This window comes from Zootoca vivipara, chromosome 3 (genome assembly GCF_963506605.1).
Source record: "Zootoca vivipara chromosome 3, rZooViv1.1, whole genome shotgun sequence".
NCBI classification, from domain to species: Eukaryota; Metazoa; Chordata; class Lepidosauria; order Squamata; family Lacertidae; genus Zootoca; species Zootoca vivipara.
The window spans coordinates 59,590,347-59,602,460 of NC_083278.1; the positions used below are offsets into that span (position 1 = coordinate 59,590,347).

Below are 12,114 nucleotides of genomic sequence, written 5' to 3' on the forward strand. Positions count from 1 at the left end.
GGTGCAGCTTGGGTACAAGCAAGGGACTGCTGATAAGTGCTTGTACACCAAACAAAGGAATGGACAGTTTTCGTACATTTTAGCCTTTGTTGACGACCTTTTAATTTCTACGTCAAATGAGAAAGACTATAAAGACATAGTCAAACACCTCAACAGGGAAGTAGAGGTCAAGGAACTTGGAAAAGTGAAATACTACTTGGGAATTCAAGTTGAGAGAGAAGAGGATGGATCGTTCTTACTCAGCCAAAGGCAAAAGATAACTGAACTGATTGAAAGCATGCAGATGCAGGACGCACACCCAGTTGCGACACCGATGGCCACAGACTTCTTGAAGAATCAACAAGGTTCGAAGTTGCTGCCAAACAACACGCAATACAGGTCAGCGATTGGCAAACTTTTGTATTTGGTTACCACATGCAGACCTGACCTGGCAAGTGCAGTGGGGATCCTAAGTAGGAAAGTAAGTTGTCCCACTGAGCATGATTGGGCTGGAGTTAAGAGGGTTGTTCGTTATCTAAAGGGAACCATGGACTGTAAATTAAAACTGCCAGCTGTCAGAGACCCTAAACTGCTTGGGTACACTGATGCGGATTGGGCTGGGGACAATAAGGATTATAAATCCACAAGTGGCTATGTTTTTATGTATGGGGACGGAGCTATTGCATGGGGCAGCTATAAACAGAAATGTGTAGCTTTATCGTCCACAGAATCTGAGTACATTGCGGCTTCGGAAGCTTGCAGAGAGATCCCCTGGCTGGATCAGCTCCTGAAGGACTTTGGCGTGCCAAGAACGGGACCTGTCAGCTTGATGGAGGACAATCAGAGCAGTATGAAGCTGACACAAAGTGAAAAGTTCCTTGCACGCACCAAACACATTGGGGTCAGGTACCACTACATACGCCAGGTGATCGAGGATGGACTTGTTGAAATGTGTTACTGCAACACTGACCAGATGACTGCAGATGTCCTAACAAAGCCCCTGCCAAGAGAGAAGTTCCAGGATCTTCGTGGCAAGCTGGGACTCTTGGGTGGTTGATTAAAGTTATTTATGTATGTTTTTGTGTATGTTGTGAATTGCCTGAGAAGGGGTTTGTGGGATGCAAAGGGTTAAGTGCAGTCAAGTCACAACAATCCCTAGATAGTCCACTTGGAGGACTGAGGAGGAGGATATGACTAAGCGTAGTTTCCTCTTCCTTCACATGCAAATGAGTTGAGGAAGTGGCAGATAAATCCTGAAGGAAACAGCCATTTTCCCTCTCTTGGACCAGACCTCTTGGACTACACACATCTTAGTGAGTCTCTCCCTCAAGGCCTCCAGCCTAGAGAGAGAGATGAGATGGAGTCTCACTTCTTATAAGTGAACTTCACAATGTATATATTACCTTTTAACTAAGCAAGTCTACCTCTTGAGTGTGCTGTACCTCGAGATGCTTGTAAGTAAACATCTTTTATACTTTTAAGAGCATTGTGTTGTGTCTTTCCTTTTAAGAGGGAAAAAGGGGAAATACCAGGAAAATACACTTTATTTTAGTGGCTTAAATCAAGCCTGCGCAAACGTTCTTCTGCTGTGTATTTTGCAAAAGGGGAATGTTTTACTCTGCTAAAGTTTTGTGCTTGCTAGCGCAAGCGGGGATAGGATATATTAAACAATATCTCCTCATCCACATTCCTGAACATTCCCACACTAACAAGACCCGGGGGCCCAAGTCTACATGAAATAAATTTGCAAATGCTAATTCAGACCATCTTTCAGGTAGGGAGAAGCGAATTCTGGCTCTTGCCCAACCTTGAAATACCACCTAGCCTATTTCACGGGGACATAATGGAATAGCTCAGAAAACTCACTTCACACCTTATCTCATGTTCCAAGATGGTCACCAAAAGATGATGGTTTCACATATTGCCTGAAGGAGAGAAAAAGTGCACATATGCAGTTGTACAACTGATGTGACACCGCTTACCTTGGCATCTGACTTAGAATGGCATTATCCAAGCTGCCTCTCTTGACTTTAAACCTAGCTAGAGCCAGCAGCTGAGGGTATGGTGGTGATAAAGAAAGAACAGGTAAATTGTAGCAGAACATAAATGCACATGCCGGTAGTCTTCAGGACCTTCATAACCTCTCATCTGTCAAAGTCTACACCTATCAGTACTCTGCTAAAATATATTTAAAGTCTTCTATGTTTTATCCTTTGAATTGATATGACCTGCGGGCAGCTTATGTTATGTTCCTAATGGGACTATTGTTGCATAGAATCTGCCTAGCTACAAGCATCTCAACCACATTGTATCCTACTGATCCATATGACGGGTTGGAAATTAATTATGACATTTGAAAGTGACATTTAGAATCTATCAACAATGCATACTATGGAAGATTAGGCCAGCTGGCAACACAACTAGTTTCTGCAGCTATCTGTATCATAACAGGACTTTAAAACACAACTCTCACTTAGATCCTGGTGTAGGTTCTATTTTTGTCTCACGGTCTAAATAAGGCAAGCATCAGCCATTGAGCCACACAAGAAGGCATTTGACTTGGAACAGGACCCATTTCTGCAGATAAAAACCCCTTATATCATCTGCAAAAAGGAGTTATCACAAGGACTGTTCCATGTCAAGCTTAGTTTTAAAAAGATGCTAGAGAGAAACACCACGGCAGCTTTTGGACTATTGCTGAAAAACAGCCAGCATGGACTATAAAGCAGGTTCATGAACTTTACCAATAATACAGTTCAGTGTAGTTTTGGAAATGGAAACCCTTTTACTTTTTTTACTGAGTCAGGAATTCCAACAGATGTACTGCCAGGGCAGATTAACTGAAATATGTTTGGTTTAACAGAATTTAGCTGATTTTGCCCATTTTGTCTCTCTCTGTGTGTATATACCCAAGAGATTTACATAAAAACAATAAAATGCAACATTTAATAAAATTTACCAAATAAATAAATAAAAATGAAACAAAGTGTTACACATAAAACAGAGGAGCATACAACAAAAAAATTAAGAGTCAAGAGTTCAGGAAAGCTTGAGCAGGCAAGTAGGTTTTTAAGAGATGCTTATTCTTCTTTCATCATTACATTCCCAAAGGAAACAGGAAATTAGTTGTCCACAGAACAGTTTACATGCAAATGGCATAACTCAACTATATACATCAGTTCTGCAAACTAACTGACTTTGATGTACATGTGAGAACCAAGCATGCAGCAAGGACTCTGCCATATGGCTAAGAAGAAATTCACCTTTTTGGTTATCAGAGTTCCTGCTGTTTCCAAAAAAGCTCTTTGTACCAATATCACAATCTTTCAGATGTAACAACTCTTCATCTCTGTTCAAACATAGAGCCCCCCCCCAATGCTTATCACAGAGTACTGTCCATTTGAGACCAAAACTGTCAAGCATTATTCAATAGATTCCAATGAAAGCTACTGCTTACACACTGGCCACTTTTTTGGCCCAAATGTATTCATGTGAAGAGAAAGTGGCAGCCAATGACAGATTCCCTTTTCAAATCACATCACAAGAAAGACACTCCTCTAGAATTATCTGCAACAGAATTGTTAGGTTGGTCCTGCTTAGAACAATTTAAGAAGGATATCGACAAGCCATGATGATCAAGGGTCTAGAAACCAAACCTTATGAGGAAAGGTTGAGAGAGTTGTATATGCTTAGCCTGGAAAAGAGGAAACTGAGAAGAGATATGATGGTCATCTTCAAATATCTAAAGGGCTGTCGCATGGAAGATGGAGCAAGTTTGTCTTCTCCTGTTCCGGAAGGTAGGGCCTGAACGAACAGATTCAAGTTACAAGAAAGTAAATTCTGACTAAATATCAGAAAGAGCTTTCTGACAATAAGAGCTGGCAGCAGAACAGAATCCCTCAGAAGGTGGTGGACTCTCCTTCATTGGATATTTTTAAATAGAGGTTGGGTGGTCATCTGTCATGGATGCTTTAGTTGAGATTCTTGCATAGCAGGATGCAAGCATAGCAGCATACATAGATGACCCTCTGGATCCCTTTCAACTCTACAGTTCTGTGATTCTATGAAATGACTCGGACAGAAAGCCATAAATAGTTTTGTGGGTATTTTCTTTTTTTAAAATCTATTTCGGATAACAGCAAAACAGTAAGGCCCAGGATAGAGAGGCCTTTCTTTTCTGTCTTTCAGCTTGCAAAATGTAGAGATAAGCAGGCATGACTGAAGCAATCGCGATTTATCATCCACTAGTGTACTAAGATTACATCCCCGTAGAAATCCAAATTAGCCCAAGACAAATGGAGATAATCACATTGAGCGCTCCCCAGTGACAGCCTGTTAACAAATATCATTTGTAATGGCCTGTTTCAGCTTCATGCCACTGGAAAGCCTGTTGGATTCCCTGAGTCATGCTGATAGTATCTTTTCAATCACTTTCCTTGAATTTTCTCCATGAGAGAATGGTGAAAGAATAAGATAAAGGATGTGCTTAAATATGGTAATGTATTATACTTTCAACTTGGATTTCTAAGGTGTTCCTTCTCTTCTCTAATCTTTGGATTTTTTTTATTTTAAGCATTCAAGCAGCTTGTCTATGACACTGAACAAGGGATGAAAATCACACAGCAGCTGTGTTGTTGAAACAAAACAAATGCATGCACATTTAAACCAACACATTCTAAATATTCTTTGTAGAAAAAGGAACAGTAGACAGGAGCTAGAAATACACTGCATACAAGACTAAACAAAACCGTGCCATTTCTCCTGACAGAAGTAAGAGGTAGCAGGTGCTAACACTAGCAGCTTATCCCATTCTACCAGTAGGGTCCAACATCTTACTGAGGTTTTCCTCAAAGATCATTTCAGACCGCAGATGCTCTTTTCATGTATAACTTGTTTCTGCAATACTGCTCTGCTTACTTGAGACTCCTAGCCATTCTCTCCAAGCATGTACTTTTGTGAGCAACTATTATCATGTGAGGTGAGAGAATACAGAGCACAGACGTTTCCACTTAGGAAATTTTTCCATACTATAATTATGCACACGCAGATTACTGTGAACAGGCAGGGGTTACAGCAAAACAAACTTGGAGACACCATGAACTGGGAGGTTATCTCCTGTACCCGACAGTTCACAGCTAGTCCTAGATGGAGTGGCACTCCATCCTAAAGACCAGTCCTGCTCTCTTGAACGCTGCATGAGGGCCAGAACACATTTTCTCAGCTTTGTCTCTAGTACATTAACGGCAGTCTTTTCTGAAGAAACCTCCATGTGGCTCTATGTGGGGCTGCCTTTGAAGATGACTTTGAAACTTCATCTGGTTCAAAATGCACCTGTCAGAGTCCTGACAGTGGCATGTTATTTGGACCATGTAACACCATTATTATACCAGTTGCACCAATTGCCAGTGCCCTCTTGATCCCAATTCAAAATGCTAATTTTACAAACTAAGCAATTTTTGAAGGGCCACCTGTATCCATATTATCTGGTTCACAAGTTAATTTTAGCAACAAAGGCCAACTTAGGGCAGTGAGTTTGCCAGGAATGACACAGGAGGCCTTTTCTATGGTGGCCCCATGGCTCTAGAACTCATTAACAAAAGGTTACCACACTCTACTCCTTTCAAAAGGCCTTGAAGACACACCTGTCTCAAGCAACCCATGTATAATACCAGGAAGGTTAAGAATACTTTTAACTGTTGTGCTACGAAATTATGTCATATCTCTAGCTGGACAAAGTTTTTTTAAAAAATACTGGTGTCTGTTGCCAGTTTAGTAACTTTGCATTGTGCTTGCATAGGTTGCAATGTGGATCTTGTATTGAATTTATGTTATGTTAGTCACCTTGAATTAATTGTTCCCAGGCAGCTTATAAATATTATAATATCAATATAAAGCCCACACAGAAGCCATAACCAGTGCTGGTCAATGAGATGCAAAAGTCAAACCGAGATGCAAGAGTCAAACATCAGCTACACATTTGCAAAACAAAAAACAAAAAAAGCGGATCTTACTGCTACCTTGAGTTCCCACTGAGTATGCTTTTTTCTTGGGTGACACCCTCTTACTTCTCAGAGTAGCTCACTCCCTGTCAATGCTGAATCTACAAAAATCTACCTTTTTTAAAATACTGGTTTAGAAGTGCACTAATCTTCTGTGTCTTGGATTCCGGTCCAGTGTTTGAAACTCCCATTGTTCTAGGTACATTTTGTGACAGAGAATTTCATTAGTGCGAGCAGTTTCTGAGCTCTGGGCGCAGTATTGCGCCTAAGATTTCAGATTAAAATGGCTGTGTGGAAGGAAAGGAGGAACTTTTTCTGCCTTCCCATTTCCAGCTACTCTCTGAAGACTGGAGAAGAGACCCTATTAAGAATATTTTGGGGGGGGGCAGGGGCAAGACTAGACCATATGAAAAATGAGCATAATGTTTTAGCTGCAGTTCATTCATTTTCAGCTTTGTATTCTTGTTATAGAAAAAAGTGTGCCTACACATTCCGTTATTGCGCCCATAACCTCAGTTTAAGGGGCCATTTAGATCCTAGCTTTCAAATCTCAGTTTCTAACACTGTGCAGGTCACAACTATTGAATCTAGTTACCAGTAACTTTTTTTCTTACATAGTTTCACAGCCAGCAGAATGCTTTTGGACTAAATGCACAACTATATTTCAACAGATTCCATTTCTCAGCATGGGACCAGCAACTATTATGTATAAAATATATTCTTTAAGATTTTCTTTGCATAGGACACCTCACAATTCTTCAGAAGAGCATTTGAAAGACAGACATTTTCCAAAGCAAAGTGTGTATGAACTGTGAATGGCTTCAAATAGTTAAAAACCATAAAGAATAAAAGGATATAGCTACCAGTGCTAGCAAACAGTCTTGATTTTATTTTCTCCCTTGGAAACAAGACAGCCTAGCTTAACCATGCTGTCTCTTGCCTATCTTTTATTTTATTATTCTGAACTGATATAAATTTCACATCTCAGCAACAATATAAATCCAGGGTTAAAACTGTTACTCATATTAAATGGTTCCATTTTGCTTAACAGGCCATTAATTGAACATTTGATTAATACATAAAACAAGTAATCTTCTCAGCAGAAATTAACCACCAGCGAGGGATGACCCATATTTCTCATCAGCATATTGATCCAATGAATCATAGGAAAAACAAAGCCTGAACAATAACATGTTATTCTCTGTATAAGATTAGGGGAACAAGTAGGAAGGTCTGCTGATTTATCTTTTAATTTGTTTATTTAACATGCTAACCAGATGTCTTCTGGGATTTAATTCAAACACTTAAAGCATTGCTTCCTAAGCTATGTCTGGAACCAGGACAGTATAGAAACACATCTCCAACCTTAGTCTGCAAAACCAATGCACCAATAAGCTGGGATAACTAATGAATCATCACAGATACTGGGGCCCTGCAGCAACAAAATCAATGGTATATATGAATGCACCGATGATAGAGAATCAAAAGATCCTGCAAATGTTACATATATAGGTCTGAAACCGATCTCTTGGGTACATTTTTATTAAATGGGAAATTGCAACAAGGTTAAAATTAAAACCTTATGCAAGCAGGAGCAAGCATAAAAGTTAGCTATTATCTTGTATTTTACATTGTTTCTGTGGTTATTGATTAGCCATCTTGCCTCAAAGGGAAGCTGTCATTGGCAACCTCTGCCCCTCTATGTGGGGCAACCTCTATTGGCAACCTCTGCCCCGTGCTATGGTCCATGGGGTCACGAAGAGTCGGACACGACTAAACGACTAAACAACAACAAGCCCCTCTATGTGGCCCGATTTAACATGCCTCCATATCACCCAAAAATGTTTGATTTAAAAGAAAAAACCCAAATCAAATTGAATGCAAGCATACTTTTAACATATTTTTTGTTCCTGAGTAAGTGGGATGCAAGCTGAATTAGTTAACTCTAGATTAAAGTCCAGGGACTGTGCAGCCCAACACTAATGACTTGCTTTGGTGTAGCTAGATATAGGTAAAGGGTAAAGGGACCCCTGACCATTAGGTCCAGTCATGACAGACTCTGGGGTTGCGGCGCTCATCTCGCTTTATTGGTTGAGGGAGCCGGTGTACAGCTTCCAGGTCATGTGGTCAGCATGACAAAGTCACTTCTGGCAAGCCAGAGCAGCACACAGAAACGCCATTTACCTTCCCGCCGGAGCGGTATTTATCTACTTGCACTTTGACGTGCTTTCGAACTCCTAGGTTGGCAGGAGCTGGGACCGAACAACGGGAGCTCACCCCGTCGCAGGGATTCTAACCGCCAACCTTCTGATTGGCAAGCCCTAGGCTCTGCGGTTTAACCCACAGAGCCACCCGCGCTAGATATAACTGGAGCAAAATTCTATGGAGAATGAACTGTGAGTTCATAATTCTTTTCATCATTAGTTTCTTTCCATATCCTTGCTGCTCTGTGGCCTCAGTGATATGTTCTCAATGGTACTTCCAACCAATTTACATCTCCTGAAGCTGTGGGACTCTTCAGGCTGTGTTGAAACTCTTATCCCCCAATCTGACAGCACATTTTTCTAAATCATGTCAGTACAAAGAGATTTATATTACAGATAATATAGATCTATGCCAAAACAATCTGCCAGGGAGTGGCTCTACTTCAATTCTTGAAGCAGATTGAACATATCTCTTGCTATTAAACATTTCCTTTATAGCCTGTGCCTCTACACCTTCCTACAGTGTTTTCTGAGAACAAATGAGAACAAAAATGTTCTTAGTTACTTCTTAGTTACTGATTTGCAAACTTAGAAAAATAATAGCTAATTGTGAGTGGTAAAAAGAAAACTTTCTGTAGAGTAAATAAAGTTTGAACAAAATGGAGGCTACAATCCATTGTATACTTACCCAGAGTCAGCCCCATTGAATACAGTGGGATTTGCTTCCAGGTAAACATGCATAGGATTGCATTGTAAAATTCCCTGGATTACAGTTGTAAACGCCTGGCTTTTTCCTGCTGAATTCTGAATTTTGAATCACAGTAGCTTTCATAAGAGCTCAACAATCTTTTGTTTCCTTTTACCTCACACAATATTTTCACATATCAAGTTGCCAAGTATGTACTCTGTACCTTTAAAATACAGGAACTGGTTCTTTTATATATGTATCAAATGCGTTATTACAATTAAAAACAAATACAGGACCTGGTTCCTAAGCTACCGTAATGCAATTGTTACTGATGGAAAGTTAAATATAGTTACATATATATTGTTACACTGCTGCTTTATTATGGTGTGGCTATCTTCTTTGCCAATTTTATGAGTTATTGGATTAACCTAGCTTGAGTTATTTTTACTAATATATTTCACTCCTGAGAAGAAAGGACAGAAGAAGCAGTATGTACTCTGACAAATATATATTTACTGACTTAATATATTTGTTCAGCACTTTAGACCCTAACTCTAAAATCAAAATATTCCAATGTCAAATGTTTCAACTGCTTTGTTTGATACCACATGTTCCATATGCCCTGAAACTTGTAATCAGCAGGATGGGTTCAATCTCATTTCTAGTATGGCTCTTCAGCCTCCTCTTCAGCTACAGTTGGAACTTGTGATATTATTGTGTCTGGCTGAAACCAACTAGAGCTGCACGTTGCATAAATAAGTTTTATGGAGACCACTTTCTTTATAGCAGGAAGAGTATAATAATCTGAAACACTGGTGTGATATTTTCTTCCCTCTTTGACTTGTTTAGTTCCTTGATAAAAGTACAAGAGGTCGCAGGGATGCAAAAGCAGGCAGACACCAGCAGACACATAGTTTTACTGCTAAGGAAAAAATCTGTAATGATATGGTGTGTTATTGTTGTTAACTTCCTACCTCTTAGTACCGACTTCAGGTTCAGCTTGGCTTGGCGGTGCAGATCCTCTACACAGGGTGGCCTTGAGGTGGGTAGAAACACATTCTCTTGTTGATGCCAGGGTGCAGTGTAATGGACTGTCCATCTGCTCTCTTCATCTAGATTGGAGACAGCTGTAATTAAGAGAGAGTCAAGTTAGAAAGGAATGCTGCTATTAACCTGAAGTCATGCTCTACAACAGGAGTGGGGGCAAATTTTGCTCTGTCGGATCAGATATCAGTCCTCTCCCCATGGTCTATGTTTAGCAGATAGGTAGGATAACACACCTGTCAATCATCTGATGTCATAATGATGAGAGGTGATTGACAGAGGGGCTCTACTACGCAACCTGTCAACGGTTGTCTGTTGTTGGGGGGGGGATAAGTGATTTCAAAGCACCACACAAGGCTTGCAAAGAACACTGCTCATCAACAAGCTTTGATTCCTCGTTCAGCTATGGGCAGAAATTTAGTGCTTTATTTTTCTGCAGAAAATTTTACATTACGTAAGTTCATTAGTAACAATGAATGGGTGTCAACTGCAGATTCATTGTTAGGCAGTTTCCAAGTTTTTAGCTTTGCTTCCCACATACAAGAAAAATAAACATGAAAATTAAGATCACTCTCTGAAGCATCAGGAAAAAAATATGGTGCAACTTACTCTAATTTGCACATGAACGTTTTCCAGAAACATTTCCATTTCTAATTTTCTCTGAAAGCTTGTATCACTGGATAAAAGACATTGGACCATACTGAAAGCTCAGCAAAATACAAAGATCTCAGCATGACACATAGTAGGACTTCCAATGCTGAATGCATGGGAGGGAGGATCATATGGGAGACAGTGGTCCTTCAGATATCCTGGTCCCAATCCATTTAGGGATGTGTAGATGAGAACCAGAACTCTGAAATGTACTCAGAAACAAACTAAAAACCAGTGCAGATGGAAGAAAAGTGGAATGAAATGATCTGTAAAGTAATAAATCAGTATTGTCATTGCTTTTTGCACCCAACTGAAGTTTCTGAATAATTTTCAAAGCCCATTTAGACTTTGTTAACAGTAGTCCAATTTGGATGGCAACAGCATAGCAATGACACCTCAGTTCAGGGCAGCCCAACTTTTCATGCCAAGTAGGCCACAATAATACTTCAACAGGGAACCCATGGACCATACACTGCCTTGTATCATGGGGGGATGGGGGAGGCCAAAATTTGATGCCCAGTTCCACTCATCGCACTGCCTTCCCAAAGCAAGTTAAAAGGTGCCAAGCTCCGGGAAGGAGGTGCGTGGCTCTCTTGCCCACCAGTGGAGAAGCAGCAGTGGCAGCTTCTGGCGCAATCTTGCCCAAACCTCACAATATCTTGCTGTGCATTGCCACATGACCCAAGGAAGGGATGCTTTGGTGGAAGCAGGGCAGGGTTTCACCTCAGGTAGCGAAATGAGAAACATCACCCCAGATAATTACTATAAGTTTTGTTTCTAATGGGTTCTTACTTGTGGCCTGCTTATACAAAAAAGGTGTATAGTGGGTAACTGTATGATAAAGGTATGAAGAAAGACTTAGAAGAGAAACGAAAAGGATGCTGCTAATACTGTAATTTAAGGAGAGGAGTACAGTGTGGTACTCAAAATGTCCCAGTTAATTAATTTAAATAGGTCTCCCACTTAGTTGGAATACCACCCGCAATTTCTAAATCTAAATGCAGTTAAGTAACCTGGGTTGCATTCCTAATGTGGCATGATTATATTTATATAGCAAACTGCAAAAACAGAACAGTGGTATTTTTGCTTCCTTCAGATGACATTTTGGTTTCTTGTGGAACTTCTCCCTTTCTACCCTCATATTGTCCCATACCACCTTACAGAAATACCGTACCTGGAAATACTTGTGCCAAATTAAAGCACACATATGCTTACATCACCATGATCAATTTTTAGTAGAATTTTTCCTTTTTCTGTGGTGCCCATAAAGAAAAGTGATAAGTGTGTCTAGGAGGGGAGATCTGTATTATCCCCCCAGGCAGTATTTGGCCTTCAGCCCACATGATGTTCTCTTTGCTCTTAGCTCTCCCAAGCAAAAACCTTACATCTGTGCTTCCACGCCCCTACCTCAAGCACTTGTTAAATTTATGTGAACTTACCCAAGACCATAGTTACTACCACACTGCCCTGCCTGATTTTTCATTGCCTCTTAGTTGCTCATTACTGAGACCATATCTCTTTATTGCCCTGAATTAAGAGATTTTTCAAC

At 40.3% G+C, this 12,114-nt stretch overlaps 1 protein-coding gene across 6 annotated transcripts in view; it reads right to left on the bottom strand.

Annotated features, from left to right (window-relative positions):
- Nucleotides 1-12,114, bottom strand: part of NHSL1 (NHS like 1) — a 140,752-nt gene that overhangs the window by 38,101 nt on the left and 90,537 nt on the right. For all 6 annotated transcript variants that reach the window (XM_060272719.1, XM_035108870.2, XM_035108873.2 and 3 more), the window contains one exon: nt 9,845-9,997. In XM_060272719.1, the coding sequence (XP_060128702.1) occupies nt 9,845-9,997 (153 nt within the window). The remainder of the gene's footprint in view (nt 1-9,844; nt 9,998-12,114) is intronic.